Source organism: Gouania willdenowi, chromosome 19 (assembly GCF_900634775.1).
Source record: "Gouania willdenowi chromosome 19, fGouWil2.1, whole genome shotgun sequence".
NCBI lineage: Eukaryota > Metazoa > Chordata > Actinopteri > Blenniiformes > Gobiesocidae > Gouania > Gouania willdenowi.
This window is the reverse complement of record NC_041062.1, coordinates 7,528,270-7,543,866: the sequence shown is the minus strand read 5'-3', so window position 1 is coordinate 7,543,866 and position 15,597 is coordinate 7,528,270. Positions and strand designations below refer to the sequence as shown.

Sequence of the window (15,597 nt, the reverse complement as noted above, 5' to 3'; positions counted from 1 at the left end):
GCCTTTTCTTCCTTGCCGTGATTTCTCTATAGCCCTAGTTTCATTGCCTTTGTTTTGACCACATGAAAGCAACATGGCTGTCACTCTGGAGATTAATTAAGGTTAGCACAGGTACGACAACCTAGCGAGAACACGAAGCGCATTAATCACTTTTGTTTGAAGTCTTTCAAATAGCACACAAAGCAAAGCAAAGAAAAGTATAAGGACATTCAAAGTCCTCACTTCTACTGAGTGACACAGATTCCCTGAGTGGTCCTCAAACAAGAAATTAGGCTTCACTTTGATGTGTTGGGACCATTTAAAGTGCAAAAGACCAACAGCTTACGCTGCAAATGAAGTTAATGAAGATTCAAAAGGGTGTTTGACATAAGCAACACCTGTTTCTTTAGGCCAAACATTAACCATCGGATGGGTCAATTAAGGCAACTGCATTTTAAGTGTACTAAAATTTTGCATACTTTTGTGTTGTTGAAGCCACGCTAATATTCAAAATACTTCAAGTGCGTCTATGATTAGCCAACTTAATGCATGCTACTTTGGAACCATTTGTAAATATGGTTTAATTTTAATTAAATGATTGAAAAAAGTTCAACTGGAAGTATATTAAGTGTACTTTTACATGTCAAAGTGGAACAACTTAAAGTGCATTTAGTATGCTTTAAGTATATGACTTTAAATATACTAATTTAACAATAATTATTAATTAGTAAATTATGAGTTGAAGTGCATGTAATGTTATTGAACACATTCCAAATAACTATATAACTTCATAATTAGACTCAAATGTAACTTAAACGTTCCGACCTAATATCAAAATATTGATATTAAAATGTGTACTTCTGAAATATGCTCCCAGCATATGATAACATTTTAAGCATCAATTTTAAAGTATGTAAAAAAAAATGTGTAAAAATGAATTTCAATTAAGTACACTTAAAAAAATTACACATACATTACATTTAAAGTATATTTCAGTAAGATATATCTTTTATAAAGTGTGATAGAGTCAAATTTTTTGTGTGTTAAAAGAGTTCCTGTGAAAGTGTGATGTTAGTATACTTTTTATATATTCATAAAAAGTACATGTATTTTCACACTTAAAAAAGCTGAATGAGGACACAGATGGCATTTAAGGAAGGAGGGAGAAAAGTCCTTCTTTTTTCAGAAATTGTAACGCAACACTAACTATTCTGTGGAATGAAAAGACATGAAGTCAAGGCTGAGTGTTTGTCCACATAAGCACAGTAGGATTATTCTCTCCGTTTGTTCATGGCAACACTGTGCCAATGTAAAGTAGCCCCCAAAAACTTTGGCCAGAGGCCCGTCTGAATTTTAAGTGGCCAGTTTCCCCACTTGAGTGTCCCTGCACATCTCCCTCGGAGTTTAAGTCCCAAGGCTCGTTTATTTGGGAGAAGAACACACACACATATCAAGGGCCTCCTTTCACTCCTGTGAGGCCTAAAGGAACAATATTTCTTATTTCCCAACTGACTGGACAAACACACCCACTGTCACACCATTGCTCTATAAAAGGCGATGAAATGGCCTGATAAGAAGTCAGTCTTAAGATCAGCGGTCTCGCCATGGAGTGTAAAGTCCTTGTCTATGTTGTCCTCCTTCCTTTCATAAAGCATGGTGAGTACTCTTCGGCTTACTATTACAAAGGCTGAATTGTTTCTGTGTCTTAAACCAACTGCTAAACAGGTGGAGAACTGAATTGGACTATTTCACATTCCCATAGAAAGTCATTATTTGGGTAAATCTGAAGGAAGTTATTATTTGGGTTTCATTCACTTTTGTGAATCAAATTGGTGTTAAATCAACATGCACCTGATCTGCACTTGTGATGATTATTGATGAAGCACCGGTGTGTGTATGAATAGGGTTTATTGTAACACATATAGTGAAAGTCTGCAGATATATCAAGGTTTCTCACGTCGCGAATCAACTCCCAGAAGTCAGCGTTGCTGCCGTTAAACATAGAATGATGAAAGACATTGTTTGTTCTCACTATAGACTTTATATTACTTTACTTTACTTTAATCTGTTAAGGTTTCATTTATTCAGGCAGCATTTTTCTCAGGAAGTTTACTTTGATCTCCTGACACATTTTGACTGTCAACTGCCAGTCTTCTTCAGAGGCGTCTGCTAATCGCTTTGATGTGTAATAATTCCAGCAAGTTCTTTCTTATTTGTTAAAGGTTTCATTCATTCAAACAACCTTTTCCCCAGGAAATTTACTTTGATCTCTGGAAATGTTTTGACTGTCAACATCAACTGCCAGTCTTCTCCAGAGGTGTCTGCAATTTGCTTTGATGAGTAATAATTCCAGAAATTTATTTTTGAATAATATGTTATGGGTTCATTTATTCAGACAACATTTTTACCAGGAAATGTACATTGATCTCCTGACATGTTTCGACTGTCAACTGCCAGTCTTCTTCAGAGGTGTCTGCTGACTGCTTTGATGTGTAATAATCCCGAACGAGTTCTTTTTGAATAATAAGTTAATGTTTCATTTATTCAGACAAAAAAATTCCCAGGAAATTTACTTTGATCTCCGGACATGTTTCGACTGTCAACTGCTAGTCTTCATCAGAGGCGTCTGCTAATCTCTTTGTCTTCTTTTTGAATAATATGTTATGGTTTCATTTATCCAGACAACGTTTTTTCTCAGGAAATTTACACAAAGCAATCTTCAGATGCCTCTGAAGAACACTGGCAGTTGACAGTCAAAACATGTGAGGAGATAAAAAAAAAATCCTGAGAAAAAAGTTAGAATTATAGACTTTACTTACTCATAACAACATGGACAGAAGCATACTTGATTTCCTAAGCTCCTTATTTTACAATGACATGCATTTTAAAAAAAGGACAGCATCCATACTGTCACCTGTTTACGTTTTTGTAAATAAATATAAATTTTAAAAAGGTTTAAAAAATAAATGGTTTAAATTTTGTTTAGAAAGAAAATCCAAACAAAACAAATGTTTAAGAAATTTATCAAAGGCTTATAAGTAACTGTAGCACTGGTATTCAAATTATATTAGAATTGGAAGCTCACTAAATCACATTTCTTGGATTTGCGTTTTCAATAAATGTTTCAAGGGAATTAACGCAGGTCATTTGTCACACCTGACAAGAAGTGTGAAGTAAATACTTCAGATTGAAAGTTTTCCACTGCTCACAACAAGTACCTGCTGATGACCAATGTTTATCCTATGGGTTACTATTTAAGCTGATTGACCCGTCGTAGAAGGGTTTCTTTTATTTACATTCAGTCATTGAGATGAACAAAGATTACTTATTGTCAATATTCAATGAAAAGAAACATTGCAATGAAACTCAAACAAGAGAACCAGGGGGAGCTCTGCAAAACTACCCAGGAATGGTGCACCGATCTTGCATAAGTTTGCAGGATCAATCCCCCCGCCCCCATCTCCAACCCTAAATGACCAATCTATCCAGAATTTGGGGCTTTATACCTCTCCCCGAACCCCTAACCCTTCTTGTTCTTTCTTACAGTGTCTTCAAGTGACATTCAAGCTGGTCCTAATACCAACACAACTCTTCCCTGCAATGTGACGTTCCCCGTTTCTGAGATCGGCAACAAAACAGACACGTCTCTAATCGATGCCAAATGGAGGAGTAATGGCTCTGCTATAGCCTCGTTCAAGGAAGCAGCATCCAGGATAAATGAGGGCTTTAGCTGGGATACCACAGAGTTCATCAACGGAGTGTTTTCTCTGACTATCCTTAAGACTAGTATTAACCTGCAGGGAGTGTATGAATGCACAGTCAGCTATAACTCCTCAATAGTGAACTCCAGCAATGTCACCTTTAGCATTCTAGGTATGTCATGGCTTGGCTTTTGTTCATTCTGTGTGGTGAACCAATGTTGAAAACTGACTCCCTTCATGTCCTCTACCTGTCCTCTGCCCAGCCCCTCCCACTCTCTCTGTCCCTCAGCAGTGGGTGGTCCTTGAAAGAGCATCACACCTAACATGTCACATAGACAATTTCTACCCTTCCCCAGTCTCTTATTCCTGGACCAGAGATGGCGTAGAAGTTAGGCCTTTCCACCAGGTTGAAGGTGAATTGAACCCAGAGGGATACTATTCAGCTGTGACCAACCTGACCATATTCCCGTCCCGCGAGGACCAGAATGCAACCTTTGGATGCAAAGTGTCACACAGAGGAAACTTACAACAGTTGGATTTCAAGCTGAACATCACCTGTAAGTGGGAAAAACAATATGCGCCTATACGAACATTTGAGTGGATAAAGCAAATCAAGCAAAATTCATAACACATGGACCAAATGAGAGATATTCAGATTTTGACAGTCCTTTCACACACAACACAACAACTAAAACAAAATTGACATTTTCATCAGCAAAAAACTAGACCTAAATGCTCGAACTCAATCACGAATGGTGTTTGTCTAAGCAGTTGTTTGCCCTGCAATGGACCAATGACCTGCCCTGTCCAGGGTGTATACCATACCTGTCAAGTATCCGTTTTGGCCGGGAAACTCCCGTATTTTACCCCTCTTTCCCGCCATCTTCCTGTAATTATCCCGTATTATAATAATAATTAAAAGATACCTTGCTAAACTGAACGCTGTCACTCGCCTTGCGAGAACTGCCACCTGAAATGGACTGGGTGGCAGTTCTCGCGAGATTAGTGCAGACAGCGCCGACAAACCTGGAAACAACTCAGAAAAGAGATGATGAATGAAGGCGTTCCGGTGAAAAAAAAAACAAAGAACTGGTGTAAATACGTTGTGAAATGTGACAGAGAGTTTACCTTCCTAAAGAGCAGCAGAATGAGACACAGTTACACATTCTGTTAGGGTGGGATGGCTCATAGTAGGCGCCAGAAAATTTCCCTTATTTTCAAATCCAAAACTTGACAGGTATGGTGTATACACACCTAGCGTCCATTGAGTGGTGGAAATGGATATCAGCAGACTCAGCAGTTCAGAAGATGAAACAATGAATGAATGAATGTCACTGAAGTAGTTCCTATCACTGTGGTAGAGACACGTTACTGTGACAGACCAGGACATGTACAAGAAGTTTGATGTGTGGGTTTGGGATTTTCCCCTTGTTGGATAATACTGATTACTAGATGGGGGAACGATACACTGAGTTCCCGATAATCTAAATGTTAAATATTAAATCAAAAATCTAAATGTTTAATGTTAAATCTAAATCTAAATGTTTAATCAAAATGTTAAATCTAAATGTCACGGGTGTAACTAAATATTTAGCAAATATGCCAATTAATTGGAATTACCAAAATAAAAGCTCATTGACGCGAACAAATATTGCTGTAAATCTGGTCAAAGATAACAAAGATTTGTAGCTAAATGTTGCAAAAAGTTGCTGTATACTTTGCAGCAACTTTACAATCCCATAATTTAATATTTTTTTTAATTAAATTAATTGGTGTTATTTTATTTGAAAAGGATTGCGTATTTTGACAAACCTTTTATTTTATACAGATGCCTTTGTGAAAAAAAATTAAGTTCCAATTGTGCAAGATTTGGTCTCTTCCTTTTTAAGTTTATACATGAGATGTTTACTGTCTGTATGCAAGGGAACCGTGGCAAGATTTATTACCAAAAATGAATGTGGGGGTGAAAATAACTTTTACTTGGAGTACTACTTAATTCAGCTGACTACCTCAAGATACTGTATATCATCCCACGTTTACTGATTACTAAATGGAAATAGGACTGATGTTAACAAAAACTACATTATGAGTAAAAATTTCATTCTAAAGTCCGAAACAAATTAAACAAAAAAATGTTTTGTCTAATCATGAGTTGTGGGAAGTGTGTGATTACAAGAACACTGAGAGGTTAGTGAAGTCTCCATACTGCATAAAGCTATTACCCTACACATTACATTAAGATTATAGTTGTTTTTTTTCCTCTCTTAACTAGATTCCCCCTCTGTCCGGATGTCTGTCGTGCCAACCAGCTCCAAAAACTCTGCCCTAACCCTTTACTGCGATGTGGAGAACTTCTACCCAGAGGAAGTGTCCGTGTCATGGTTTCAAAATTACACAAAGCTTGCCGAGGACTCCCTCACTGAGCAGAACCCAGACGGGACCTACAGAACCAGACGGTACTATACCCTGAGCCCGGAGCAGAGGGCCCAACGTGGGAAAGTGCAGTGTGCTGTGAGCCAGCCTGGAGATGAGATTCCTGTAAACGTCTCGGGTGACCTGGACGAACTGGATCCTCAAGGTTTTCTATTGACACGACTGTGTCATATAAACAACCTGTTTCTGTTTAGTCTCTGTCACACTTCCTTTGAATGATTCATAGTTTTCGGATAAATAAGCAGTGTGGGTTAACAGTGGTTTTACCTGATTGTTGTCTAACACAGTTGCTTATTTTGTTTTCTTGTTTTGTCAGATGAGTCTCCAGTTTTAACCAAGTCTGCCAAAGCTTCTGTGGCCATGATGTGTATCTCCATAGTGCTCATCTTCCTGCTTTGTTTTGGTTTTTCCTGGCGACGAAGAGACGGTGTGTGAAAACTGTGTAACTAGTGTTTTCCTCAAGAGTTTCTGACCTCTTGACACGTGTGTGACCATCTCAGTGGAAAAGGAACGCAACCCATATAGTAAAGAGCGCTAAATGAGGACTGTCAAAAAGTTAGTCATTGCCAGACTTTATTTCTTAAGGATTCTATGGGGTCCACAGCCATCAGCTCTAAAAAAAAAAAGGGTGCTAAGTCTTCTAAGTCTAGAGCAATTAGGAGCACTGTTAACACAGGAAGTATCGCAATGGCCTCGAGCGCATGGGATTGTGAGTGATCATAGGAGGGCTGGTGACGGTGCAAAACAGGGCTTTAAAACCACCAAAAGAACGGCAACTTGTTGCTGCTCCATTGTTGAATGTTGTGAAAGAACAAACAGAGAAGGCAGAAGTTGCTGCCCACTCTAAAGCACTCGCTTTGACCCATTGTTAAGAGCCTCATCTTCGGGTTTCTGTTTTTCTGTCTAGAGAAGTCTCTACTCCAGTAATGGCCCCCTTAAGTGGTGTTATAGAAATCTTTGAGCATACACTATATATCTGATGAAATAAAGTGGATCAAAATACCTTTTGTAGAGTTTATTCCAGAGCTCTGGCATGAACTAAAAAGGTACTGATGAAAAGGTCTCTCTCGTGGAAAAAAAAAAGTGGCAATCACACAGTAAATGCACAGATTTCTTATAGGATAAAAAGGAAAGCTGATCAGAAAGGCTGCTATTGGCTAATCACATAACAGAGGGAAGGAAATAAGTTTTTTCCAGCCCAGGAAACCTGCAAGAACTTTGTTATGAGACTGTCTGACACTGATAGAGAATCTCCTATGAGAACAAGCTCATGCAATTGCACCAGAGACTGTTTGGAGCCGATCAAAAGTTTCACTCTGAACGCAAATGCTGCGAGACCAACAGACACAGTCGCTCTACAATTTGCCTTTTTGATCCACTCTAGACTTCAACTGTGTGTTCACACCGCCCAAATAAGAAGGACTATCTGAGCAAATAAACCCTAGAGCATTTTAACTGCTATAAGATCCATGGGTGTGAATGCACCCTTAAGGTGAACTAAAACACACAGCGAGTGTTCAAATTACCTTCGAGTTCAATTTGGGGACGAGCATTTTCAGTGGCTTGGCCGTGTATTGTTCTCAACACTAGTGCATTCACTAAAATGAACTCTAATGAACTACAATCAAGCTGTGCAGGTTCTTGAGAGTAAGTATGTGATATATGACACTTCCTAGATGACTATGTTAGCCGCATAGCTGCAACAAATGTATACAAAGCTAAACGATCAAACTTCCATAAGCTTCCATGACAGCTTCATTAAGAATTACAATAGCAAAGTATAGACAATTGAAAAGCTAAATTAACACCTGTTTATAGAAATGCATCACAATATCTAGCTATGCCCATGACCTGATATAACCCTTTGACTAGTTTTATACATACTGGTAGTTTATTTGGTTTCTCTTTTTTTGCTCTTGACACTGCTGTCCTTGTCTGTCTTGCCTCATTCAGAGAAAAAGAAGTCGCTTAACGTTTCGGGCATCATTCTGCCTCCGCGAGTAATCGTGGGTCAGAAGGGAAGAGTATCAGTGAGCATTGAAGGCCGGAGGGTGGACCGAGTCCAGACAGTGTGGCTACTTAATGACACACCCATCACTGACACTTCACTCACAGGTAGGACAGATGTCTGTTCGAACACTTCCAAACAAGACAACAACAGATGAAGAACCAACTAAAGTCTCAAAGGTTTAGGACCATTTCACTGAAAACTTATCCTAACAAACCTGAGGTAGAACTAATCTGATTTATGACACTTAAAATGTTTGTATTAAATGTACATTTTATCAAGAATTATAGTTTTTAGAATTGATATGGGAAAACTGTAATGAAAACTGGGGGTACGCATGGCTCTACAGAGGGTACTTGAGAGAGAGAAAAGAAAATTAACAAGTGAAAGCATTATAATGTTTATTTTTAGTTTAAAGATTACCAGCATCTCACAACACGACAACAAAAACCACACAAAATAAGAGACAAATATATTGAATAATAAAAAGAACAAACAACAACAAACTACACAAAATAAGAGACCAAAAAAGAGAGAGAAAAATACTATTACCAGCAACACACAAAACAACAACAAATGAGAGAAAAAGACACCAGATCACTACAAAATATACAAAAATAACAGAGAAACATACAAAACGACATAAGAAACAACCAAACGACACCAAAAACACACATGCAGAGAGAATAATTCAAACAATACAAAAAACACACAAACAAAAAAAAACACATACAAAATGACACAAAAAATAATGATAAAAATTATTATGATTAAAACATTAACTGAAAATACAAGAGTCAATTTTGGTTCCACACCAAGCAGGAAATTACCATAAATGATTAAAAAAAATGATAGAATATAAATCTAAATACTACATACTGTTTCATTCTACAAAATTCAATTATTTAAATTGTGTGCTATTACTCATTACGCTCTGAGCAAAATGTTCCAGTCGGACAAAGGGGGATACTTGGAAAAGTTAGAGAAAGGCGGTAACGTAATTGAGCCAAAAAAAAGTTTAAGAACCACTGCTGCAGACAAATAAGCTTCTGTTGATTTTTATATTTGTAAAGTCATCCTGCATTTTCTTTTCTTTTTGCACTTCTGCTAACATATTACAAAACATAATCCATCAAGGCACTTCCAAAGCTAACTTTAACTGCCTTTACAACCCCTTAACCACCATCCATCTCCCCTACGGTCTAACGCTCACCTCCCCAGCATCAGAGAAGGGTCACCTCCTGCCCTCCAGAGGAGAGATGGGCTACTACAAGCTGCACACCCAGGGGCCCCTACACTCCTCTCGTAGTGGCCCTCACCAGCTCATCTCCTCGCTCACATTCATCCCTCAGATCTCCCTCCACAAGGGCGCGGTTTTCAAATGTCAGGTGTCCTACATGGGTAAGGACAAGATTGTGGAGGAGAAGGTTTCAGAGAAGTTTACCATTCTGTGTAAGTGTCACCAACATTTTATCACCATTTTTAAAACCCTGAACTGTAATCTGTGCTATGAAGGTTTGTTACTTTGTTACAGCTGCTCCTGAGGTGTCAGAAATACAGCTGGCAGAGACAATCCATGACTCAGGTATGACTAATAAAAAACACTTATTGGTAGTTGATCAACTGTAGTAAGTAACTGTAGCATAAATGGCTCCACCTCTGTCCTCCAGATGTTATCAGCATGACAGTACGAGCGTCACATTTCCATCCAGATGTTATCACCTTCCGCTGGTTCTGTCAGGGTGGAGAGCTCAGCCCCGTGGCCTCACAGGCCTCGTCTTCTCCTCGGCCAAACTCTGAGGGATTCTTCTCCGCCTTCAGCCAGTGCAAACTTCCCCGCAGTGAACTGGAAAAAGGAGCCACAAGGGTGTGGGTCAGCGTGCACCACATCGCTCTGAAGCAGCCAGTCACCAGAGAAACCAGAGGTCAGAAGAACCCACTGACTGCTAACGATTCATCCATTAGATCAATGAATCGATTTATATTCCAAAGATCCAACTACATCGATCTGCACTCGGCACGGTTGCCTTTCTGATTACATTAATCGATCTAAAATTGTTTTCAAAGGTAATCAATCGATTATATCGACACAAGGAAATAACGCAGGTTTAAGCACGGCTGCAGACTTTATATGGATGTGTTTTAAAAATGCTTTTAATATTCAAAACGTTACCGCCGACTCCTTGGAACGACTGCTCAGATCTTGGTTGCACTTGATTTTTTACGTCAATATTGCATATATTTTGAAAGCTAATATGTATTTTTGTATTTTGTATTATTTGAAATGAGAGCAGAAAAGTTAACATCCTGTTAATTTAAACTGAAGTTCAAATAAAATGTGAATACATTTCCCATTAATGGTTATTTACTTGTTTATGTCCATAATTAATTTATAAACAATTACCTTACAAGAAGCAACAGGAATCTATGAAAGCTCACCTGTACTGTACAGTATTCAGGAATTTATTTCACTCACACTGGTTGAATTATTATTTTTGGTTAAAAAGTTACTGAATCCTTGATTTGAATCAGCAACAATGAATCATGATTTGAATTGAATCGTTATCAAAGTGTGTGAGGAATAGAAATATGAGGTGGGATGCGACAAACTTTTCAATTTTATGTCAAATAGTTCTAAGTGGAGAATACCCCAAAAAAGTTTGAGAACCACTGACCTAATGGTTGTATTTTATTTTATTTTTTTACATCAGGTTTCATCAAAAGACCACGTGTTTCTGACATTACCAGCACCTTCTCTTCACTGGATCAGACTTCCACTCTGGGCTGTGAAATCACAGATTTCTACCCAGCGAACATATCTGTGACATGGCTGAAGCTTTGGGAGGGAGAGCACGATGACAGGGAAGAAGAGGTGTTAGAAGGCGGAGAGGTGTGGGGGCCCATCGAGACCCACCCCAGATGTTACAGAGCTACAGCCATACTGAACAGAAGGCCGACCAATCAGGAGAAGAATGACAAAAGAGGAGGGATCATATGTAGAGTGGAGCACTGCTCCCTGCCTGACCCTGTGGAAAAACACTGGAGGAACGCTGAGATTGGTTCGTATCATCAACTGCTACCAGGGTTGGGGTTATAATCGCGTAATGGATAATTAATTACAATTATGATGTAATTATAATTGTAATTTAAACAAATCTGTTGCTCTTGTAATCGTACTTTAGTTAAAATACATGTTTCTGTAATTGTATTGACATTTTTTAGTCTTAATTTTAATTGTTATTCCCCCAGAAAACCTTGAAAGGGGGGAACTTTTTAACCCCTTTCTTTCCCTTTTCCTTTGGCCATTTTGCAACTTTTTTTGTCCAATTTTTGTCCCTTTTCAAAAAGTTCTCACTCTTTTTTCAGGCATTAGCTACCTTTTGCCAATAAATACCCCTTTTTTCCTAATTTTTGTCCATTTTTGCAAGTTCTTTTTGACATTTTAACCAAATTTTTTGTCCTTTTTGGAATTTTTTTGGCCTTTTCTATCCAAAAAAGCTATCTTTTGCCGAAGAAATACCACTTGTTTCATTTTTTCTCTACATTTTGCCCCTTTTTTTTAACGTATTTTTTGCCTTTTTTCACTATTGTTTGCCAAATTTTGCTCATTTAGGCTACCCTTTGCCATTACATACTACCTGGTTCCTCCTTATTTGCCCATTTTTTTTTCTTGACTGATTTTGGCCCATTTTAGTCACTTTTCACTCTTTTCTTGCCATGTTTTTGCCACTTTTGGACCATTTTTGGCCACCTGTTACCCTGATACTCACCTACACCTATAATTCTCTTCTTCAGTTGCCCCATCTATTCCCAAGTCCATCTCAGTGTGTTGGAGCAATGAAGGCGTGGGAGTCTTCTCTCTGCTGTTGAAGGGAGGTCACCCCAAGGTCAAAGTCCTGTGGTCATCAGGAGGGTCAACACTCTTGCCACTCGTGTCCAGTGAGACGGAGGAGATAGGAGACGACGGGCAGAGGGAACTGAGAAGCGTTTGTGCCTTGGAGAGGTCCACGAGTCTGCCTCAGCAGAACAACAGGCAGGAGCAGGGGAGTAGAAGGAATGGACACACAATAGGTAGGCAAATAGACCAGGGGTTCTCAACCTAGGGGTCAGGACCACATTTGGCGTTGCGAGACATTAGGAGGGGGTCGCCAGATGCCTTCAAGAAACAGTTTTTCTGCGTCTACACCAAACTTTCCATATTGAAAACCTATTTCATCACTTTTTCTTGCCATAATTTTGCTAATTTTAATGCATTTTTGCTACATTACTCCCATTTCTGCCACTTCTCCATTAAATTTCAATGTCTTTCTGCACATTTTCCAACTTTCAAGACACTTATAAACTTTTTCCACCTCTTTTCCACCTAATGTTGCATATGTTGACCAATTACTGCACTTCTAACCACTTTTTTTCATATTTCATGCTTATTTTTGCCAATTTAACCACATTCACAATTTGTCATGCCCATTATTTGCCAGTTTAAACCAATTGTTCCAATATTGACACTTTGAACCCTTTTTACCACTTTTTCTGTCTGTGGCTACTCTACTTTGCAACTTTTAACCAATTTCTGTGTTTTTTAAACCCCATTTCACCACCTTTTCCACCTTTTACATCTTTAAGATGACTATATACTATGTCACAAATAACAATAAACTTCCTGGATAACAGTGGATATTATTCAACCATTCTTTTTAACAATAAGAAAAACACCTGTGCTGGGTTTCACTGATGATGTTGATCGATGGTCTATTGATTTGATTGGATCGTTGCTTCACCAATTGATACATCAATCCAGATCGATAATATACATTACTGGAACTAATACAGAGGTTTGATTAAATACATCCACAGGGATAATAAAGATATTCAACCCTTTGTAGAGCTTTTTAAAAATGTTGTCACTATTGTATATTAACTTTTTATGTTACTAGTCAATGTGATTTTTTGTTTTCTTTTCTTTTTTTGGCCGTTGATACTTATTTGGTATCTTTTTCTGGGATTAAAAGTTTGAAGAAATAACAATTTGGCAAATATTAAATGTACAATTCAAATATAACAAACAAAAGCTTGATGATTGCTGCTGTATTTTCTTCTCATCGCAGATACAAAAGCAGCCGTCACCGACCCCGACGCAGAGGGAATCCAATACATCGATGAAAAAGCTGAAGGGAAAACATTGGATCGAGATGAAGACGCATCCCTGTCAGACGTGGAGGAGGACAGTGATGGAGAGAGAGAGGACGACCCCAGCGCTCTGCACATTAACAGAGTAAACATAACAAATGGTCCAAGAGACCCAGAGAGAGCACGTCTGAGAGTGTGTGTGGAGATCACACACCCCGCTCTCAAGATGCCAGTTTATCGTACTTGGATTGGTAAGATCAACATTCTCCAGTGAAATATAATGTGAATATATTATATTGCATATTAAATTAGCCAAAAATATATATTAAACTTAGTAACATTTTCTGACTACATCCAAACTTTATTTAAGTTGAGCACAAAAACTAAGGAACTGTAGTGTGTTGTTGTTTGTTTATTCTGGGACTTGACCATGAGTTATTTTTTGTTTTTTCTTGTTTTTCAGAGCCCAATGAGGAAATTTCATCACTATAAAAAAAACGTTTGCAACTTCTCCATTTCGCTATTAAAGCATCTAATATTTATCTTTATAGTCTCCATAAAGGCAGTCCAAATATTCTTTATGATCTTTATTTATACCTGTGCGCCATCTTTTGCTTTTAACAACCTTGTGTTTTTGTTAAAAATTATATAAATATAAACACAATTTTACAATTACTTTGTGAAGTTTTCATTTATTCAGACAACTTTTTTCAGGAAATTTACTCTGATCTAACATTTTTCAACTGTCAACTGTCAGTCTTCCTCAGAGGCATCTGCTGATAGCTTTGATGTCTCTTTATGTGTTATTTCTGGGTGTGGCCAACTTGACAGATCTGTCAGGTTGGCCACACCCCCTGTCGCCCTCTGGAGAAGAGAGTCCCAGGTGTGGGAGAGTGCTAAGGTCATAAGGAAACATCAAAGTGATCAGCAGACACCTCTGAGGAAGACTAACAGTTGACAGTCGAAACATGTCAGGAGATCAAAGTAAATTCCCTGAAAAAAAGGTGTCTGAATAAATGAAACCTTAACATATTAATTTTGAAAAATAAGGCAAATGGAACTTACTGGAATTACAATTGTACAATGTTAATCATGCTTTTGTAGATATATGTATATATTTTTTAAATCCACAATAAAAACAGAAATTAATTTGTGTTTTTTTTGTGTCTGTGCTTATTAACACATTTGACTCACAGCAACAAGGTTCAGGGTTCACACCCCAGCCTGGACAGTTGGATCCATTCTGTGTGGAGTTTGCATGTTCTCCTCAAGTAGGTTTTCTCAATCAAAGAATTTTGAGTGAAGCTCCTATAGGAACTGATATGTGTCACTTATTGCTCAGATATTGTCGATGTTTTATATACTTTAAATATAACTTATATGTGAAATTGCAAACTAAGGCACATGAATGATTCAATCTCTCATTATCCAGCTAAAATTTGTATTTGGGCCCTGAACAAAATGAGTTTGGCACCCCTGACGTACAGGATAGGTTAACCGCAGTCTCTAAACTGCCCAAAATAGTGAATGATGGTAATAGATCTACAGTAACTTGCTGTTACAGCTCAAAAAGTGAACTCACTGCAAAATGCAGTACTGGCTCATCATTGTGGTAAATCTTCAAATAAAGTTTTTGCTTGAGTCACTTCCTGTGGAGGGCAGACAAAGTGCTCGGTGTTCATTGGTCAAGGAGTCATCACCACCTCACTTTGTGTGCACTTTTATTTTTTACTTCCTTCCACAATCACGCAGCATGAACCGCCCCACTGCTGCTGCTTACATACTTTGATGGCATTCAATGTAAAACCTTGTCTGGATTTAGGATATTGTTTTCCTACTCAGAGCTCGATGTTTTTTTCTGGAGAGAAATGCAGCAGGTATGCTTAACTGTTTTGCAGGAAAAAATGCATTACAATGTAAATTGAAAAGTAGGAACAATTAGTTTAAACTGGCAAATAATGGGCATGACAAATCGGGAATGTGGTTAAATTGGCAAAATAATTAAAAATAAACATCAACTATGGTTAAAAGAGGTTAAAAGTGACAATAATGGGTCAACATATGTGACATTAGGTGGGAAAAGTGGTGGAAAGGGTTTATAAGTGCTGAAAATGTCTTAAAAGGGGGGAAAATGTGCAGAAAAGGCATTAAAATTTAATGAAGATGTGGCAGAAATGGGAGTAATGGTGCATAAAAAGAGCAAAATATGGCAAGAAAAAGTGAAGAAAATAGGTTAAAATATGGCAGGTTTCGTGTAGTTGCAGAAAAAGGGTAAAAATGAGAAAAAATTCTTGAAGGAGTCTGGCGACCCCCTCTCCCAGTGTCTCGCGACACCAAACGGGGTCCTGA

The 15,597-nt window shown here is 38.1% G+C and overlaps 1 protein-coding gene across 2 annotated transcripts; it reads left to right on the top strand.

Moving 5' to 3' along the window:
• The first annotated feature begins 1,418 nt into the window (after positions 1-1,418).
• On the top strand, positions 1,419-14,401 carry LOC114481110 (uncharacterized). 2 transcript variants are annotated; one of them, XM_028475519.1, is made up of 13 exons: positions 1,419-1,635; positions 3,526-3,852; positions 3,944-4,237; positions 5,953-6,258; positions 6,430-6,540; positions 8,067-8,228; positions 9,343-9,573; positions 9,656-9,706; positions 9,792-10,046; positions 10,833-11,180; positions 11,917-12,192; positions 13,227-13,499; positions 13,712-14,401. In XM_028475519.1, the coding sequence occupies exons 1-13, from the start codon at positions 1,584-1,586 to the stop codon at positions 13,738-13,740; spliced, it is 2,715 nt and encodes a 904-aa protein (XP_028331320.1). In that variant the 5' UTR covers positions 1,419-1,583; the 3' UTR covers positions 13,741-14,401. The 2 variants fall into 2 exon arrangements, with proteins under 2 accessions (XP_028331320.1, XP_028331319.1); XM_028475518.1 differs by having other exon boundaries at positions 9,259-9,573.
• The last annotated feature ends 1,196 nt before the right edge of the window (positions 14,402-15,597 follow it).

What these genes read in the sequence shown, in the direction of transcription:
- LOC114481110 (XM_028475518.1), top strand. Translation starts at nt 1,584, where the DNA reads ATGGAGTGTAAAGTCCTTGTCTATGTTGTCCTCCTTCCTTTCATAAAG. An exon ending in TGTCACCTTTAGCATTCTAG is followed by an intron (nt 3,853 to 3,943) that starts GTATGTCATGGC and finishes TCCTCTGCCCAG; the next exon opens with CCCCTCCCACTCTCTCTGTC. An exon ending in GGACGAACTGGATCCTCAAG is followed by an intron (nt 6,259 to 6,429) that starts GTTTTCTATTGA and finishes TTGTTTTGTCAG; the next exon opens with ATGAGTCTCCAGTTTTAACC.